This window comes from Pleurodeles waltl, chromosome 6 (assembly GCF_031143425.1).
Source record: "Pleurodeles waltl isolate 20211129_DDA chromosome 6, aPleWal1.hap1.20221129, whole genome shotgun sequence".
Taxonomy (NCBI): Eukaryota; Metazoa; Chordata; class Amphibia; order Caudata; family Salamandridae; genus Pleurodeles; species Pleurodeles waltl.
This window is the reverse complement of record NC_090445.1, coordinates 9982390-10002181: the sequence shown is the minus strand read 5'-3', so window position 1 is coordinate 10002181 and position 19792 is coordinate 9982390. Positions and strand designations below refer to the sequence as shown.

The following is a 19792-nucleotide window of genomic DNA, read 5'->3' as shown; positions in this document are numbered from 1 at the left end:
AGTCTCACGCTTCTTGCGGGGAGCTTGCAGGGTTCTTTAAAGCTGCTGGAAACAAAGTTGCAGCTTTTCTTGGAGCAGGTCCGCTGTCCTCGGGAGTTTCTTGTCTTTTCGAAGCAGGGGCAGTCCTCAGAGGATGTCGAGGTCGCTGGTCCCTTTGGAAGGCGTCGCTGGAGCAGGATCTTTGGAAGGCAGGAGACAGGCCGGTGAGTTTCTGGAGCCAAGGCAGTAGTCGTCTTCTGGTCTTCCTCTGCAGGGGTTTTCAGCTAGGCAGTCCTTCTTGTAGTTGCAGGAATCTAATTTTCTAGGGTTCAGGGTAGCCCTTAAATACTAAATTTAAGGGCGTGTTTAGGTCTGGGGGGTTAGTAGCCAATGGCTACTAGCCCTGAGGGTGGGTACACCCTCTTTGTGCCTCCTCCCAAGGGGAGGGGGTCACAATCCTAACCCTATTGGGGGAATCCTCCATCTGCAAGATGGAGGATTTCTAAAAGTTAGAGTCACTTCAGCTCAGGACACCTTAGGGGCTGTCCTGACTGGCCAGTGACTCCTCCTTGTTGCTTTCTTTGTTCCCTCCAGCCTTGCCGCCAAAAGTGGGGGCCGTGGCCGGAGGGGGCGGGCAACTCCACTAAGCTGGAGTGCCCTGCTGGGCTGTGACAAAGGGGTGAGCCTTTGAGGCTCACCGCCAGGTGTCACAGCTCCTGCCTGGGGGAGGTGTTAGCATCCCCACCCAGTGCAGGCTTTGTTACTGGCCTCAGAGTGACAAAGGCACTCTCCCCATGGGGCCAGCAACATGTCTCTGGTGTGGCAGGCTGCTGGAACTAGTCAGCCTACACAGACAGTCGGTTAAGTTTCAGGGGGCACCTCTAAGGTGCCCTCTGTGGTGTATTTTACAATAAAATGTACACTGGCATCAGTGTGCATTTATTGTGCTGAGAAGTTTGATACCAAACTTCCCAGTTTTCAGTGTAGCCATTATGGTGCTGTGGAGTTCGTGTTTGACAGACTCCCAGACCATATACTCTTATGGCTACCCTGCACTTACAATGTCTAAGGTTTTGTTTAGACACTGTAGGGGTACCATGCTCATGCACTGGTACCCTCACCTATGGTATAGTGCACCCTGCCTTAGGGCTGTAAGGCCTGCTAGAGGGGTGTCTTACCTATACTGCATAGGCAGTGAGAGGCTGGCATGGCACCCTGAGGGGAGTGCCATGTCGACTTACTCGTTTTGTCCTCACTAGCACACACAAGCTGGCAAGCAGTGTGTCTGTGCTGAGTGAGAGGTCTCCAGGGTGGCATAAGACATGCTGCAGCCCTTAGAGACCTTCCTTGGCATCAGGGCCCTTGGTACTAGAAGTACCAGTTACAAGGGACTTATCTGGCTGCCAGGGTCTGCCAATTGTGGATACAAAAGTACAGGTTAGGGAAAGAACACTGGTGCTGGGGCCTGGTTAGCAGGCCTCAGCACACTTTCAATTGTAAACATAGCACCAGCAAAGGCAAAAAGTCAGGGGGCAACCATGCCAAGGAGGCATTTCCTTACACAGACCATATACTCTTATGGCTACCCTGCACTTACAATGTCTAAGGTTTTAGGTTTAGACACTGTAGGGGCACAGTGCTCATGCACTGGTACCCTCACCTATGGTATAGTGCACCCTGCCTTAGGGCTGTAAGGCCTGCTAGAGGGGTGTCTTACCTATACTGCATAGGCAGTGAGAGGCTGGCATGGCACCCTGAGGGGAGTGCCATGTCGACTTACTCATTTTGTTCTCACTAGCACACACAAGCTGGTAAGCAGTGTGTCTGTGCTGAGTGAGGGGTCTCTAGGGTGGCATAATACATGCTGCAGCCCTTAGAGACCTTCCCTGGCATCAGGGCCCTTGGTACCAGAGGTACCAGTTACAAGGGACGTATCTGGATGCCAGGGTGTGCCAATTGTGGAATCAAAAGTACAGGTTAGGGAAAGAACACTGGTGCTGGGGCCTGGTTAGCAGACCTCAGCACACTTTCAATTCAAAACATAGCATCAGCAAAGGCAAAAAGTCAGGGGGTAACCATGCCAAGGAGGCATTTCCTTACAAGGATACATTCTCTTTCAACATCCCTCAGCCTTTTACTTAACCACACATTTTAAAGTCGAAAATTTCATGGCTCTCTGTCACAGATATCAGCTCAACCCCTCCATTAAAAATGGGTTCCATGGAGTACCAAAGTAAGAAAGATGGGAATAAGAGAAAGGAAGGGTAGCAGACACATTCAACACGAGCCAGTGCTAAAACAGGAGCCGGAGGTAGATAGTCCAACACAATCAATCATAACCTAGAGTTCAGAACGCAAGTCCTGTAGCTCCCCAAGCGCCCATCGGGCTTCTGGCATCGAGTCCCAGAAACAGATATGACCCACAATTAATTGGAATTCAAGCAGTTCTTACCCAGGCTCCAAGCAGGAGGACTGGAGCACAGTGCACTTACTAATGACCAAAGCAGGAGGACTGGAGCACATCGCACTTACTCATGACCCAAGCAGGACTGGAGCACAGTGCACTTACTAAAGGCCCAAGGAGGAGGACTGGAGCACAGTACACTTACTAATGACCCAAGCAGGACTGGAGCAGAGCACACTGCACTTACTCATGACCCAAGGAGGAGGACTGGAGCACAGTGCACTTACTCATGACCCAAGCAGGAGAACTGGAGCACAGAGCACTTACTAATGACCCAAGGAGGAGGACTGGACCACAGTGCACTTACTCATGACCCAAGCAGGAGGACTGGATCACAGTGCACTTACTAATGACCCGAGGACGAGGACTGGAGCACAGTGCACTTACTAATGACCCAAGGAGGAGGACTGGAGCATAGGGCACTTACTCATGACCCAAGCAGGAGGACTGGAGCACAGAGCACTTTTTCATGACCCAAGCAGGAGGACTGGAGCACAGTGCACTTACTAATGACCCAAGGAGGAGGACTGGAGCACAGCGCACTTACTCATGACCCAAGGAGGAGGACTGGAGCACAGCGCACTTACTCATGACCCAAGGAGGAGGACTGGAGCACAGCGCACTTACTCATGACCCAAGCAGGAGGACTGGAGCACAGCACACTTACTAATGACCCAAGCAGGAGGACTGGAGCACAGCACACTTACTAATGACCCAAGGAGGAGGACTGGAGCACAGTGCACTTACTAAAAGCCCAAGGAGGAGGACTGGACCACAGTGCACTTACTAAAGGCCCAAGGAGGAGGACTGGAGCACAGTGCACTTACTAAAGGCCCAAGGAGGAGGACTGAAGCACAGTGCACTTACTCATGACCCAAGCAGGAGGACTGGAGCACAGTGCACTTACTAATGACTCAAGCAGGACAGATGGAGCACAGTGCACTTACTCATGACCCAAGGAGGAGGACTGGAGCACTGTGCACTTACTCATGACCCAAGCAGGAGGACTGGAGCACAGTGCACTTACTAATGACCCAAGGAGGAGGGCTGGAGCACAGTGCACTTACTAATGACCCAAGGAGGAGGGCTGGAGCACAGTGCACTTACTCATGACAGAAGCAGGAGGACTGGAGCACAGTGCACTTACTAATGACCCAAGGAGGAGGAGCGGAGCACAGTGCACTTACTGATGACCCAAGCAGGAGGACTGGAGCATAGGGCACTTACTCGTGACCCAAGGAGGAGGACTGGAGCACAGTGCACTTACTAATGACCCAAGGAGGGGGACTGGAGCACAGTGCACTTATTAATGACCCAAGGAGGAGGACTGGAGCACAGTACACTTACCCATGACCCAAGGAGGAGGAGCGGAGCACAGTGCACTTACTAATGACCCAAGGAGGAGGACTGGAGCACAGTGCACTTACTCATGACCCATGCAGGAGGACTGGAGCCCCTTAAACCTTTATAGGGAGAGCACATAATTAACAAACTACAGCTGGTCCTCCAACACTAGACGCCCAAAAGTACTGCAGATGCTGAAAACCACTGCAAACCATGCTTCAGAACACACTTTGCTAATCTCTCTGTCATACTGCACACCTGGTGAGACAGCTGCTGCATGCAGAGATGAAAAGACACTCACCTCCAGGAAATCAAACAGCAGCGTGGCGGTCACATCCACCAAAGGCTCCGTGTTTAACATCTGAGCGAACCACTGCCACCCATGATTCAACCCGTGAGGATGACCCTGCAGGAGAGGACACAGGTACAAACACTGAGTCAGCAGTAAACTCCATCAGACACTAACCTTCACCTAGCCAAGAGCTCATTTAAATTTAATAGGATGCACTCAAAGGAAACAAATGCTTTTTATAATACACAGAGAAAGGATTGTGCAAAACAAATGCAGAAAGGAAGAGTTCAAAGTAAATCAAGGAGAGAAATTTAACGGCAGAGTCACAGGAGGGTAAAGGGAGCATGGTGGTCACTCTTGGAATCAGTTTCTGTGCCTCGCACTTCAGACACACACATCTGCCTGAATGAGATTCCAGTGTCTTCCAGGGAGTGTCTCCAATGCACCTCACAGCTCCAGCCCACAAAAGAGTCAACAGTATGTGTGTTGTTAGCAGGTGGTTTTAAAGATCAGGAGTCAATCTGCACAGTTGCAGTCCCCACTTCGATGGTCCACTGCAAACAAAGGTTGCATACCAGATGTCTGGCATTCTGGGAGAACTTGTGGTGGCAATTTCTGCAGAACTGGAAAGGTAGTTCCCCATTAGGCCGTCGAGGGAGCTGTCAGCACGGGCATTCTCCATAAAAAGTCGAAGAAACTCCCTCTTCTTCTCCCTCGATCTCCCAACCAGGTATCTTGGTGTTCCTTTGTACCTTCCTTAAACGTTTGACGATTTTCTCCCAGAAAATCGTGAAATTTTCCTTCCAAGTGTTGGAGACTCTGCAGTATGCGTCCAGACCCAACAGTGGAAAAAACAAAACAAACTGAAGATAGAGATCTTTTTGCGCCCAAGGGTGGAAGCTTCTGGAGGAAGCACAACGACAACACAAGGGACATCAAATGGAGGTACATCTGTGCTCAACAACAAAAAAACAAAAATAGTGGGAAGACAAGACTTTTGGAGACCATTCGTGGCCCAGCCACTAAATGGCAGAATAATGCACAGCAAGCGAATCCAGAAACGATTCACATTGCAAAACTGTTAGTAGATGGTTTTAAAGATCAGGAGTCAAAATCTGTACCTCTTGCATTTAAAAACATCATTAATTATTCTAAAGAGGTATAAATGTTTATTTATATAAGGCTTCATGAAAACCCTGTCAGAAAAATCACAGTATTAGAATGTTGGTGTTCTAGAATAAAAATGAAAAGTTACAAATGTCACCGGATTTCACAACCAACAGTGTGAGAGAGGGCAAAAAACAGAACAGATTTTCCAACTTTCCCACCGATGTCCTTGGAATACAAAAAACCGTCTGCCCTGCTGTTCACTGGAAGTAAATTGTTTTGTGAAAAGAACACACATCTACTCATCAAGCACATTCTGCAAGTATCTAGAAGAAGATCGAACAGGTTATACTAACCTTAGTGGTTTTGAGCTTGAAAAGCTTGGGATTCACATGCTCTGCATTATTCTGCCATCTAGTGGTTGGGGCCAGAACTGTTCCCATTTACATCTATCAGACAGACACAGACAGACAGACACACACACCGGTCACACCTACCAGAAAGAGCAAGCTGTCTGAATGGAAAAACACCTATTGTTAGCTTACGAAGAACTTAATAGGTGCCTATAGCCCTCCCATTGTTTACCATTAGCCTACTTTGCTGCCACTCATTCACATGCGTCTTAGGCGATTGCTTGCCTTGTCCCGCCCCTGTGGCAGTCTTGGAGTCCTTCCACCACCCACTTTTAGGGAACTACTTGCATTCATTTGGTTAAGTGCTCCATGAGAGTGTATGTTTTTCCAGCTGTCTTTTGTGCTTCTCCTCTCCCTCCCCCATGCTCTCTGCTGCGGTTTCACCCATGTGCTTCTCTCCACTTCCCTCATGCTGTACTCTCCCCTGTGTTGCGCTCTCCCTTGTATGCTTCTTCATCTCTTCTTCCACCCTTTGACGGTCCCTTTCTGGTTTGCTGCTTTTCTACCCTCCTCCACCCACTCCGCGTTACTTTAACCCATCCGCGCCCCATCTGTTCTTCTGCTGCCCTCACGCCACCTGCGGTCCTTTAAAGGTTTTTTTCTTATTTGGGGCGCCGAGCAGCTCTCATATTCTGCTGGGCCACTCCACTGTGAGAAATGCGTTTTAGCACCAATAAAGGTTTATTTCTATTCACCTGTCCACGGCGCTACCATCTTGGATTGGTATAACAATGACACAGGATGTCACGGCCACTTTTTATTTGCTTTCTAAAGTATTTCCGATATTAATGCTCAGGTGCACGATTTTACAGCAAGTCTGATTTTGTTTTTACTTCAGTGGTGCAAACTCGACAAAGTGGCGCGCCACTCACCTGAGGATTGTGCGTTTCATAAGCGTGCAGAGTCCACGAGGAAATGATGCAGCGTGGCAGTAGCTGTTGGGCTCAACTGAAGTAATTCTAACTTGTGCCCTCGCCCTGCAAGGGTTGGCATCAATGATGTCATAGAACGTTTCATGAGTGATGTAATATGTGAGGGTGCACAATACAGTTACTTCAGTTAACTATAACTAAGGCTGCCTGTTTTGCATTTTTACAGGTAAATGCAGAAAACTGGACTTCATTGGAGCGACTATCCATGCTGTCGTATATGAATTTCAGGCCAGGAAGTCAGGGCTCTCTAGTGGTAGCTGTGGTGAGCAGCCAAGACCTATCTAGGAGGAGTGTGAAGCACTTGCAATGCCACAGTAGTAGCACAGTAACTTATCACACATCAAAGGAACCACACAGGGTTACAGAAATACTTTATTACAGAAACACTGAACTAGATTACTTATGGGCAGTCCCCCAACTGGAGGTAAGTATACACCATATACATATACACAGTAAGTACCAGGAATTAGTATATAGAAACAACAAGCATTGTCAAGAAATAGTGGAAAATAGCTGGGGCCCTATAAAAGGATGAGGGGGGCATATACTAAGATAGTGGAATGCAAAGTTACACCCCCGCCCAAGAATGTGGAGTAGTTAGTAGGGAGGTAGGAGAAATAGGAACCTCAAGAGGGGAGTACCTGGGTCACCCCCAGCAACCAGTAGAGTAGAGGTAAGTTACCTGGTCTCCCTAGACACTAACAAGGGGACTTGGGAAAGGAAGTTTGTAAGAACAGGGCCAGTCCGGTGGAACTCAACTGTAGATTCCACATGAACAGCACCTGCAAAAGAAGGAGACAGCGTCTAGTCAACGCAGGAATGCCCAGGTGGGGCAGGAGCCACTGCCCACCCTTCTGTAGAAGACCCAAGTCGAAGATGGAGGTCAGCTGCGGAGCCCAGGAGCTGCAGAGGAGTCCCTGAAGTCATGCAGACGTTGTCCCACATCGGTTGTAGATGGGCCAGTGGTCAGGAGGACTACCAACAAGCCTTGGCAAACGCAAACCCGGGCAGAAAAGGATTTGCAAAGCTGAAGAGGACCAGCAAGGACTAGAGGACTTGACCCTTGGAGAGGAGTCCAGGCTGACCCTCAGCAGTCAGGAGAGCCAGCAGAAGCAGTCACAGCCCCCACAGGCAACCCACTGGCAGCGGGGGCAGTAAGTTGCAGTGAGGTCCAGTCAGCACACCTGGAGAGGAGTCCCACGCCGCTGAAGCAGCAGAAAGGATGAAGTGCTGGAAGCCGGGGCTACTTGGAGCCTGAAGATCTCTTGGAGCAGGAGTGTAGGAAGCTGGCTCTGTATATACTTTATTAAAGTGAGATAGAGTGTGCACAGAGTCCAGGGGTTCCCCAGAGGCTTAGCAGAGCTAAAGTAGATAATGCTCTCTTGTGGTAGTGTGGTTGAGCAGTTATGCTTATCAGAGGGTAGTGCAAAGTATTTGGTTTACACACACACACACACACACACACACACATTGGAAGAAGCAAACACTCAATAACTTAACTCCAGACCAATGTTTTTTATATAGCAAAAATATATTTTCTTAATTTATTTTCAGAATCACAAAATTCAAGTTGTAGGTGAGTACTTCAATAGATTCGGATTTCACACATGTATCAACAGTACTTGGTTTGAAATCGATAAGTTATGCAGTTTTTGAAATATTGGCAATAATCTGTTTTACAACAGAGTGCAATTTTCAGAAACAGTTCCTATGGGGGGGAAGAAAAGTTAGATAGATTTGCAGGTAAGTACAACACTTACAGTTCCAGTCTCCGGGGGTTAGGAAGTCCAAAGGTTGGGGTTCAAATTAACCCCAAACACCCATCACCAGCAACACGGGGCCGGCCGGGTGCAGAGGTCAAAGTGCAGGCAAAATTAAAGTGGGCTCCTATGGGGACTGGGGGCACTTTGTTTCAGATCTGCAGGCAGGTAAGTACCCACATCTTTGGAGGAAAGACCTGGGGGTTTTACAGGAGCACGGGGGGATGGGTGTGGGCACAAGTAGGCACCAAACATACACCCTCAAAGGCACAGGTGCGGCCAGGTGCAGGGTGCAAACAAAGCGTCAGTCTCCAATGATTCTCTAAGAGGAGACCCCGGGGTCACTCAGATGCTGCAGGCGAGGTCTAGGAGGTTGTCTCGGGCAAACCACAGGCTGGACGGGGAGGAGGGCCACCTGTGGAACATTGCTACACCAGAGGTCAAGTTCTCCAAGGCAGGGAGACTGCAGATGCAGTAAGTCGGCGGTGGATATCTTTGTCTGGAGCTTTTGCGTCCCAGCTTGGGCACTTGCTCAAAACCACCTCGGGATACTCTCTAGCTGGTGGGGTCACCTGGACACGGGCCGTGGGCATTAGGTGCAGAGTGGTCAAAACATACGCATTCAGAGTGGGGCTGGAGTCATTAGTTGTTGTTTCTTCTTGGGCAGGGCCTCTGTCCACAGGAGTTCTTGGTCCTTTCGAGTGCAGGGCAGTCCTTTGGAGCTTTGCGGAGGTGGTTGGTCCTGCGGGATGCATCGCTGTTCTTTTGCAGGTTCTGTGAAGCAGGAGACAGGCCGGTAGGGCTGGGGCCAAATCAGCTGTCGTCTTCCTTCTCCTCACCAATGGCTACTGTCCCTGAGGGTTGCTACACCCCTTGTGTCCACTCCCTTTGGGGAGGGAGGCACAATTCTAACCCTATTGGTCCCTGCCCTCTAAACCAAGATGGAGAATTCTGTGGGGGCGTCACCTCCGCTCTGGACACCTTAGGGGTGGCCCTAGCTGGGGTGTCACTCTTCACTGTTTTTCCTAAGTTTCCCACCAAACTTGCCGCCAAAAGTGGCCCTTTGTCTGGGGGGTGGGCATCTGCACTAGCTGGGATGCCCTGGGGCACTGTAACATGAGGCCTGAGCCTTTGAGGCTCACTGCCAGGTTTTACAGTTCCTGCAGGGGGAGGTGTGAAGCCTGTCTGCTAGTGGCAGGCTGGCACAGACCAGTCAGTCCTACACTAGAGGATTGGGTAAAATACAGGGTGCATCTCTAAGACGCCCTCTGAGTGCTTTTTAGAATAAATCCCACAATGGCATTATTGTGGGTTTATTGTGCTGAGAAGTTTGATACCAAACTTCCCAGTAATCAGTGTAGCCATTATAGAACTGTGGAGTTCGTTTTGGCAAACTCCCAGACCATATACTTAATAAGGCCACATTGCACTTACAATGTCTAAGAATAGACTTAGACACTGTAGGGGCACATTGCTCATGCAGCTATGCCCTCACCTGTGGTATAGTGCACCCTGCCTTAGGGCTGTAAGGCCTGCTAGAGGGTTGACTTACCTATGCCACAGGCAGTATTTTGTGGGCATGGCACTCTGAGGGGGATGCCATGTCGATGTTGCCTTTTTCTCCCCACCAACACACACAATCTGCAATGGCAGTGTGCATGTGTTAGGTAAGGGGTCCCTCAGGGTGGCACAACATATGCTGCAGCCCTTAGGGACCTTCCCTGGTCACAGGGCCCTTGGTACCACTGGCACCGTTTACAAGGGACTTATCTGTGTGCCAGCGGTGTGCCAATTGAGGAAACAATGGTACAGGTTTATAGAAAGAACACTGGTGCTGGGGCCTGGTTAGCAGGGTCTCAGCACACTCTCAGTCAAGTCAGCATCAGTATCAGGCAAAAAGTGTGGGGGTAACTGTAACAAGGGCCAGTTTCCTACAAAGAGTCAACAAGCTTTGGTTGCTGCGAGAGTCACGGTGCCCAGGGATTTGGTCCTGTAAGGAAAGGCAAGGACTCACTGTCTCCCAAGTTGGACAGAAGGCAGAAAGGACCAAGAAAGCCACTCAGAATCACCACCACCTGTGTTGGCGGATCCACGCAGATCCTGTGGAGAACAGATCCCAGCAGCCAGACGTTGTTGCCTTAAGTGCCTGTGGATGTAAGGGACTGACTCCTTCACTCCAAGCGAGATTCTTTCTTGCTTCTTTGGTGCAATCGAAGTCTTGCAGACCCCAGAGGATGCGCAGCCGTGGAAACGTTGCAATTGATGGAAGGAGCCAGAGAAACAATGTTGCAAGGCGAGGTCGTCTCAGGAGTTGTAGGCTTGTGTAAGGAAATGCCTCCTTGGCATGGTTGCCCCCTGACTTTTTGCCTTTGCTGATGCTATGTTTACAATTGAAAGTGTGCTGAGGCCTGCTAACCAGGCCCCAGCACCAGTGTTCTTTCCCTAACCTGTACTTTTGTATCCACAATTGGCAGACCCTGGCATCCAGATAAGTCCCTTGTAACTGGTACCTCTAGTACCAAGGGCCCTGATGCCAAGGAAGGTCTCTAAGGGCTGCAGCATGTCTTATGCCACCCTGGAGACCTCTCACTCAGCACAGACACACTGCTTACCAGCTTGTGTGTGCTAGTGAGGACAAAACGAGTAAGTCGACATGGCACTCCCCTCAGGGTGCCATGCCAGCCTCTCACTGCCTATGCAGTATAGGTAAGACACCCCTCTAGCAGGCCTTACAGCCCTAAGGCAGGGTGCACTATACCATAGGTGAGGGTACCAGTGCATGAGCATGGTACCCCTACAGTGTCTAAACAAAACCTTAGACATTGTAAGTGCAGGGTAGCCATAAGAGTATATGGTCTGGGAGTCTGTCAAACACGAACTCCACAGCACCATAATGGCTACACTGAAAACTGGGAAGTTTGGTATCAAACTTCTCAGCACAATAAATGCACACTGATGCCAGTGTACATTTTATTGTAAAATACACCACAGAGGGCACCTTAGAGGTGCCCCCTGAAACTTAACCGACTATCTGTGTAGGCTGACTAGTTCTAGCAGCCTGCCACAAACCGAGACATGTTGCTGGCCCCATGGGGAGAGTGCCTTTGTCACTCTGAGGCCAGTAACAAAGCCTGCACTGGGTGGAGATGCTAACACCTCTCCCAGGCAGGAATTGTCACACCTGGCGGTGAGCCTCAAAGGCTCACCTCCTTTGTGCCAACCCAGCAGGACACTCCAGCTAGTGGAGTTGCCCGCCCCCTCCGGCCAGGCCCCACTTTTGGCGGCAAGGCCGGAGAAAATAATGAGAATAACAAGGAGGAGTCACTGGCCAGTCAGGACAGCCCCTAAGGTGTCCTGAGCTGAGGTGACTCTAACTTTTAGAAATCCTCCATCTTGCAGATGGAGGATTCCCCCAATAGGGTTAGGATTGTGACCCCCTCCCCTTGGGAGGAGGCACAAAGAGGGTGTACCCACCCTCAGGGCTAGTAGCCATTGGCTACTAACCCCCCAGACCTAAACACGCCCTTAAACTTAGTATTTAAGGGCTACCCTGAACCCTAGAAAATTAGATTCCTGCAACTACAAGAAGAAGGACTGCCCAGCTGAAAACCCCTGCAGCGGAAGACCAGAAGACGACAACTGCCTTGGCTCCAGAAACTCACCGGCCTGTCTCCTGCCTTCCAAAGATCCTGCTCCAGCGACGCCTTCCAAAGGGACCAGCGACCTCGACATCCTCTGAGGACTGCCCCTGCTTCGAAAAGACAAGAAACTCCCGAGGACAGCGGACCTGCTCCAAGAAAAGCTGCAACTTTGTTTCCAGCAGCTTTAAAGATCCCTGCAAACTCCCCGCAAGAAGCGTGAGACTTGCAACACTGCACCCGGCGACCCCGACTCGGCTGGTGGAGACCCGACACCTCAGGAGGGACCCCAGGACTACTCTAATACTGTGAGTACCAAAACCTGTCCCCCCTGAGCCCCCACAGCGCCGCCTGCAGAGGGAATCCCGAGGCTTCCCCTGACCGCGACTCTTTGAACCTAAAGTCCCGACGCCTGGGAGAGACCCTGCACCCGCAGCCCCCAGGACCTGAAGGACCGGACTTTCACTGGAGAAGTGACCCCCAGGAGTCCCTCTCCCTTGCCCAAGTGGAGGTTTCCCCGAGGAACCCCCCCCTTGCCTGCCTGCAGCGCTGAAGAGATCCCGAGATCTCTCATAGACTAACATTGAAAACCCGACGCTTGTTTCTACACTGCACCCGGCCGCCCCCGCGCTGCTGAGGGTGAAATTTCTGTGTGGGCTTGTGTCCCCCCCGGTGCCCTACAAAACCCCCCTGGTCTGCCCTCCGAAGACGCGGGTACTTACCTGCAAGCAGACCGGAACCGGGGCACCCCCTTCTCTCCATTCTAGCCTATGTGTTTGGGGCACCACTTTGAACTCTGCACCTGACCGGCCCTGAGCTGCTGGTGTGGTGACTTTGGGGTTGCTCTGAACCCCCAACGGTGGGCTACCTTGGACCAAGAACTAAGCCCTGTAAGTGTCTTACTTACCTGGTTAATCTAACAAATACTTACCTCCCCTAGGAACTGTGAAAATTGCACTAAGTGTCCACTTTTAAAACAGCTATTTGTCCATAACTTGAAAAGTATACATGCAATTTTGATGATTTGAAGTTCCTAAAGTACTTACCTGCAATACCTTTCGAATGAGATATTACATGTAGAATTTGAACCTGCGGTTCTTAAAATAAACTAAGAAAATATATTTTTTTCTATATAAAAACCTATTGGCTGGATTTGTCTCTGAGTGTGTGTACCTCATTTATTGTCTATGTGTATGTACAACAAATGCTTAACACTACTCCTTGGATAAGCCTACTGCTCGACCACACTACCACAAAATAGAGCATTAGTATTATCTATTTTTACCACTATTTTACCTCTAAGGGGAACCCTTGGACTCTGTGCATGCTATTCCTTACTTTGAAATAGCACATACAGAGCCAACTTCCTACAGCTTGTTTGGTTCCTGTGAAGTCCAGCAGCGGTTCCGGTGGCCAGAAGCTGAAAAGGTTGATGCAGAGGAGCCCTGGTGAAGCCTTGCACAACGAACCCGCAAAGGAGTCCCTAAATAGTCCTAAAAGGGGGGTTGGAAACCCTGCATGGTGATCACCTATCAGAGGGGATCACTGATGTCAGTTACCTGCCCCGACAAACCAGATGCTCCCAGGCACCTCTGCACATCTTGTTTCCGAAATGGCAGATTAAAGTGGCCACCTGAAGGAGCTCTGGGCACCACCCCTGGGGTGGTGATGGACAGGGGAGTGGTCACTCCCCTTTCCTTTGTCCAGTTTCACGCCAGAGCAGGGACTGGGGGCACCCTCTGTGCTTCCTTTAAGATTCTCTCAGAAGCACAAGAGGCCGCGCTAGTGTCCGTGAGAGACCCGTGGGATCGAAGCACTGCAAAATAATTATTTATATATTACATATATATATATATGTATGGGGGTCCCTCTCGAATCCCGCATCCATCTGTTCCCTCCCTCCCCTCCACTCCCCACAAGGCCATTTTAAGCCTTAATCTGAAAAACTAGTGAACAGATTTACAACATATAACAAAGAACAAGCTTTCTGGGCAAAGATATAGCTTTCTGCCAAATTTGGTTTAACTTCGTTCAGCCATTTTGGCAGGAGTGGTGTCCAAAATTCCCTATAGGAGTTGCATGGAGAAATCGCATTTGGGACCTCCCTTTTTTCTCAGCCTCCACTTGACAGATCAACTCAAAACTTTCAAGGAAGGAGCTGAGGTGGATGAAGCTTTTTCAGAAAGTTTCATGAAATTTGTCCAACGGTGCCTAAGTTATTAGCAAACCCAAAAAACATATTTCCTATGGTAACTAGATACAAACTAGTAACCACTGTGTAAAACATATATATTATAGATATATAGGGTCTTGCTTGGAGTATTCATATTTCACCACCACTCTGGGTGTTGCTGCTTTATAAGGGGCACGATCCTTCAAAGCTAATCATGGAGCGGGAGCCTCTCTTCACAGCTAATCATGGAAGCGGGGGGCATCTCTTCACAGCTAATCAGGGGAGCGGGGAGCCTCTCTTCACAGCTAATCAGGGGAGCCTCTCTTCACAGCTAATCAGGGGAGCGGGGAGCCTCTCTTCACAGCTAATCATGGGAGCGGGAGCTTCTCTTCACAGCTAATCATGGGAGCGGGGGGCATCTCTTCACAGCTAATCATGGGAGCATCTCTACACAGCTAATCACGGGAGCGGGAGCTTCTCTTCACAGCTAATCACGGGAGCGGGAGCCTCTCTTCACAGCTAATCACGGGAGCAGGAGCTTTTCTTCACAGCTAATCACAGGAGCAGGAGCTTTTCTTCACAGCTAATCGCGGGAGCTTCTCTTCACAGCTAATCATGGGAGCGGGAGCCTCTCTTCACAGCTAATCATGGGAGCGGGAGCTTCTCTTCACAGCTAATCGCGGGAGCGGGAGCCTCTCTTCACAGCTAATCATGGGAGCGGGGGCATCTCTTCACAGCTAAGCACGGGAGCAGGAGCCTCTCTTCACAGCTAATCATGGGAGCAGGAGCCTCTCTTCACAGCTAATCATGGGAGCGGGGGCATCTCTTCACAGCTAATCATGGGAGCGGGGGCATCTCTTCACAGCTAATCATGGGAGCGGGAGCCTCTCTTCACAGCTAAGCACGGGAGCGGGAGCCTCTCTTCACAGCTAATCATGGGAGCGGGAGCCTCTCTTCACAGCTAATCATGGGAGCCGGAGTCTCTCTTCACAGCTAATCATGGGAGCGGGGGCATCTCTTCACAGCTAAGCGCGGGAGCCTCTCTTCACAGCTAAGCGCGGGAGCCTCTCTTCACAGCTAAGCGCGGGAGCCTCTCTTCACAGCTAAGCACGGGAGCGGGAGCCTCTCTTCACAGCTAAGCACGGGAGCAGGAGCCTCTCTTCACAGCTAAGCACGGGAGCAGGAGCCTCTCTTCACAGCTAATCATGGGAGCGGGGGCATCTCTTCACAGCTAATCATGGGAGCGGGGGCATCTCTTCACAGCTAATCATGGGAGCGGGGGCATCTCTTCACAGCTAATCATGGGAGCGGGAACCTCTCTTCACAGCTAATCATGGGAGCGGGAACCTCTCTTCACAGCTAATCATGGGAGCGGGAGCTTCTCTTCACAGCTAATCATGGGAGCGGGGGGCATCTCTTCAGAGCTAATCATGGGAGCGGGAGTCCATCTTCACAGCTAATCATGGGAGCGGGAGTCTCTCTTCACAGCTAATCATGGGAGCGGGAGCCTCTCTTCACAGCTAATCATGGAAGAGAGGGCATCTCTACACAGCTAATCACGGGAGCGGGAGCTTCTCTTCACAGCTAATCGCGGGAGCCTCTCTTCACAGCTAATTATGGGAGCGGGAGCCTCTCTTCACAGCTAATCATGGGAGCGGGAACCTCTCTTCACAGCTAATCATGGGAGCGGGAGCCTCTCTTCACAGCTAATCATGGGAGCGGGAGCCTTTCTTCACAGCTAATCGCGGGAGCTTCTCTTCACAGCTAATCATGGGAGCGGGAGCCTCTCTCCACAGCTAATCGCGGGAGCGGGAGCCTCTCTTCACAGCTAATCATGGGAGCGGGAGCTTCTCTTCACAGCTAAGCGCGGGAGCCTCTCTTCACAGCTAATCATGGGAGCGGGGGCATCTCTTCACAGCTAATCACGGGAGCTTCTCTTCACAGCTAATCATGGGAGCGGGAGCCTCTCTTCACAGCTAATCATGGGAGCGGGAGCTTCTCTTCACAGCTAATCATGGGAGCGGGGGGCATCTCTTCACAGCTAATCATGGGAGCCGGAGTCTCTCTTCACAGCTAATCATGGGAGCGGGAGCCTCTCTTCACAGCTAATCATGGGAGCGGGAACCTCTCTTCACAGCTAATCATGGGAGCCGGAGTCTCTCTTCACAGCTAATCATGGGAGCCGGAGTCTCTCTTCACAGCTAATCACGGGAGCCGGAGCCTCTCTTCACAGCTAATCACGGGAGCCGGAGTCTCTCTTCACAGCTAATCATGGGAGCCGGAGTCTCTCTTCACAGCTAATCACGGGAGCCGGAGCCTCTCTTCACAGCTAATCACGGGAGCCGGAGTCTCTCTTCACAGCTAATCATGGGAGCCGGAGCCTCTCTTCACAGCTAAGCACGGGAGCCGGAGTCTCTCTTCACAGCTAATCATGGGAGCCGGAGTCTCTCTTCACAGCTAATCATGGGAGCCGGAGCCTCTCTTCACAGCTAATCACGGGAGCCGGAGTCTCTCTTCACAGCTAAGCGCGGGAGCCTCTCTTCACAGCTAAGCGCGGGAGCGGGAGCCTCTCTTCACAGCTAAGCGCGGGAGCCTTTCTTCACAGCTAATCATAGGAGCGGGAGCCCCTCTTCAGAGCTAATCATAGGAGCGGGAGCCCCTCTTCAGAGCTAATCATGGGAGCGGGAGCCCCTCTTCAGAGCTAATCATGGGAGCGGGAGCCCCTCTTCAGAGCTAATCATGGGAGCGGGAGCCCCTCTTCAGAGCTAATCATGGGAGCGGGAGCCCCTCTTCAGAGCTAATCATGGGAGCCGGAGCCCCTCTTCAGAGCTAATCATGGGAACAGGAACCTCCCTTAACAGCTAATCCACTGAACAGGAGGCTTACTTTATATTTAATCATGGGAACGGGATACTTCCTTCATGCAATCACAGGTAAATAAGGGAACAGGAGGCTACATACATATATAAACTAAGAATAGAAGCCTGCCTTTATATCCAGTAATATGAACAGAACCTCCCTTTATAGCTGATGATCTGAAACTGGGCTCCGTCCTAACCTAATCAGGGGAACAGAAGCCTGCCTTCTTATCCAATCATCTGAGCCGAGACTCTTCCGTACCTAATCACAGTAACAGGGGCCCTGCTTCACTGGTAATCATGACAATCGTAGGAACAGCAGCATCCCTTGAAAGCATATCATGAGAACGGGAGCCTTTTTCACAGGTGCACATGTAGTGACATCACAGCGACGTCAGCCCTTGGCGCGCAGCACACCTACCCCTTGTTTGTCCCTGTATGGCCATCGGAGCTGTATGACGGCAGCGTACAGCCGGATCATCCCAGACATCCTTTTCAAGAAGTTGTCCTGCTGCTCCACATTGCCATCTAGTACCTGGTACCCAAGTGCCCTGTGCCAGAGAAGAGAGACGGGTCAGTGCAAACATGATTCAACATCCAGGACACTTCATTGTATTCAATGTACATGCTCCAGGAGCACACCGTTATCTGCATCGATGCTGGCAGCGTCTTCTGCCTGCAACCGTGTCATCATTACCCGCTCCCTCACTCTTCGCCAGAACCCACGTTCTCACCCTTAGTCGCCATCTTCAGATTGTTTTTTTTCTCTTCCATCTTCTAGGTGGAGGTGGGTGGCTCACCTGTGAATCCTGAAAATTCTTCAAGCTGCAAAACTACACCTACAGGTTAAAAAAACCTTTATTTTGCAGCATGAATTCTTTCTGGATTCACAGGCTGTGCATTGATTTTAAAGCGGTATTTATTCTTGTTGTGGCTGGGTTGAAGATGGAACCCAATTTGAAAATAAATGTAGAACCTTTTGCCTACTTGTGCTTCCTTGTTCATTTGAGTATCAACACAATAATGTTTTGTAAACGTGTGAATTGACTATGTTGCTGCCTTGCATATTTCCTGTAATGGAGTATTTGCTAGAAAAGCAATAGTTGCTCCTTTTTTGCTGGTTGAGTGAGCTTTTGGCGTTTCTTGCAAAGCTTCTCTGACATTTTGTGACACAATGAGATTGTCTGTGCAAACCACCTGGCTATAGTGTTATTTGTTACTGGTTTTCCTAGGTAACCATCTGCAAAAGAGACAAATAATTGTTGTGTTTTTCTGTGAGGGTTTGTCTTTTCAATGTAGTACGAGTGACCTTCTTGCGTCTAATGTATGTAAAGTTCCTTCTGCTTGTGTCTTTGGATTTTGAAAGAAACTTGGGATTCCTACTTTCTGGTTTATGTGAAACTGAGATACCACTTTTTGGTAAAACTTTGGATCTGTCCTCACGACTATTCCATCTTTGTGAACGAAATGAAAATGTCACTTACCCAGTGTACATCTGTTCGTGGCATCAGTCGCTGTAGATTCGCATGTTTTGCATAGCTCGCCATCTGGTGTTGGGCCGGAGTGTTACAAGTTGTTTTTCTTCTAAGAAGTCTTTCGAGTCACGGGACCGAGTGACTCCTCCTTTTGTCTCCATTGCGCATGGGCGTCGACTCCATCTTCGATTGTTTTTCCCCGCAGAGGGTGAGGTAGGAGTTGAATTGTAGTAATAGTGCCCATGCAATGGAGTGACTAAATATGTACCTATTTAAGGTTGAGATGATACATATACAAATAGTTGAAGGTAACTTCCAAACTGCTACAGGCTACCGGGGAGGCGGGTGGGCACATGCGAATCTACAGCGACTGATGCCACGAACAGATGTACACTGGGTAAGTGACATTTTCAGTTCGATGGCATCTGTCGCTGTAGATACGCATGTTTTGCATAGACTAGTAAGCAGTTATCTCCCCAAAAGCGGTGGCTCAGTCTGTAGGAGTGGAAGTAGTTTGATATAATGTTCTTAATACGGCTTGACCTACTGTGGCTTGTTGTGCGGATAACACGTCTACACAGTAGTGCTTGGTGAATGTGTGAGGCGTAGACCATGTGGCTGCCTTACATATTTCTTGCATTGGGATGTTTCCTAGAAAGGCCATGGTAGCACCTTTCTTTCTGGTTGAGTGTGCCCTTGGTGTAATGGGCAGCTGTCGTTTAGCTTTAAGGTAGCAGATTTGGATGCATTTAACTATCCATCTGGCTATACCTTGTTTTGATATTGGGTTTCCTGCATGAGGTTTTTGAAATGCAATAAATAGTTGTTTAGTCTTTCTGATGTTCTTTGTTCTGTCAATGTAATACATGAATGGTCTTTTGACATCTAATGTATGTAGTGCCCTTTCAGCTACGGTATCTGGTTGTGGAAAGAACACTGGAAGTTCCACTGTTTGATTTAGATGGAACGGTGAAATAACCTTTGGCAAAAATTTAGGATTAGTCCTTAGGACGACCTTATTCTTGTGTAGTTGTATAAAAGGTTCTTGTATTGTAAACGCCTGAATCTCGCTTACTCTTCATAGGGAAGTAATGGCGATGAGAAATGCAACCTTCCAGGTTAGGAACTGTATTTCGCAGGAGTGCATGGGTTCAAAAGGTGGACCCATAAGTCTAGTTAGGACAACATTTAGGTTCCATGAAGGAACAGGTGGTGTTCTTGGTGGTATAATTCTCCTAAGGCCCTCCATGAATGCTTTAATGACTGGTATCTTATATAGGGAAGTTGAATAGGTAGTCTGCAGGTATGCAGATATTGCTGCAAGGTGTATTTTAATGGAAGAGAAAGCCAGGTTAGA

At 49.7% G+C, this 19792-nt stretch overlaps 1 protein-coding gene across 2 annotated transcripts in view; it reads right to left on the bottom strand.

The window, feature by feature from the left end:
* GLE1 (GLE1 RNA export mediator) overlaps window positions 1-19792 on the bottom strand; it is a 195621-nt gene that overhangs the window by 69473 nt on the left and 106356 nt on the right. For both annotated transcript variants that reach the window (XR_011204710.1, XM_069237002.1), the window contains exons 12-13: window positions 17382-17511; window positions 4089-4193 (exon numbers count right to left, since the gene is read on the bottom strand). Coding sequence is in view for 1 of the 2 variants with exons in the window: in XM_069237002.1 (XP_069093103.1) it covers window positions 4089-4193; window positions 17382-17511 (235 nt within the window). In the remaining variant the exon portion in view is untranslated. The remainder of the gene's footprint in view (window positions 1-4088; window positions 4194-17381; window positions 17512-19792) is intronic.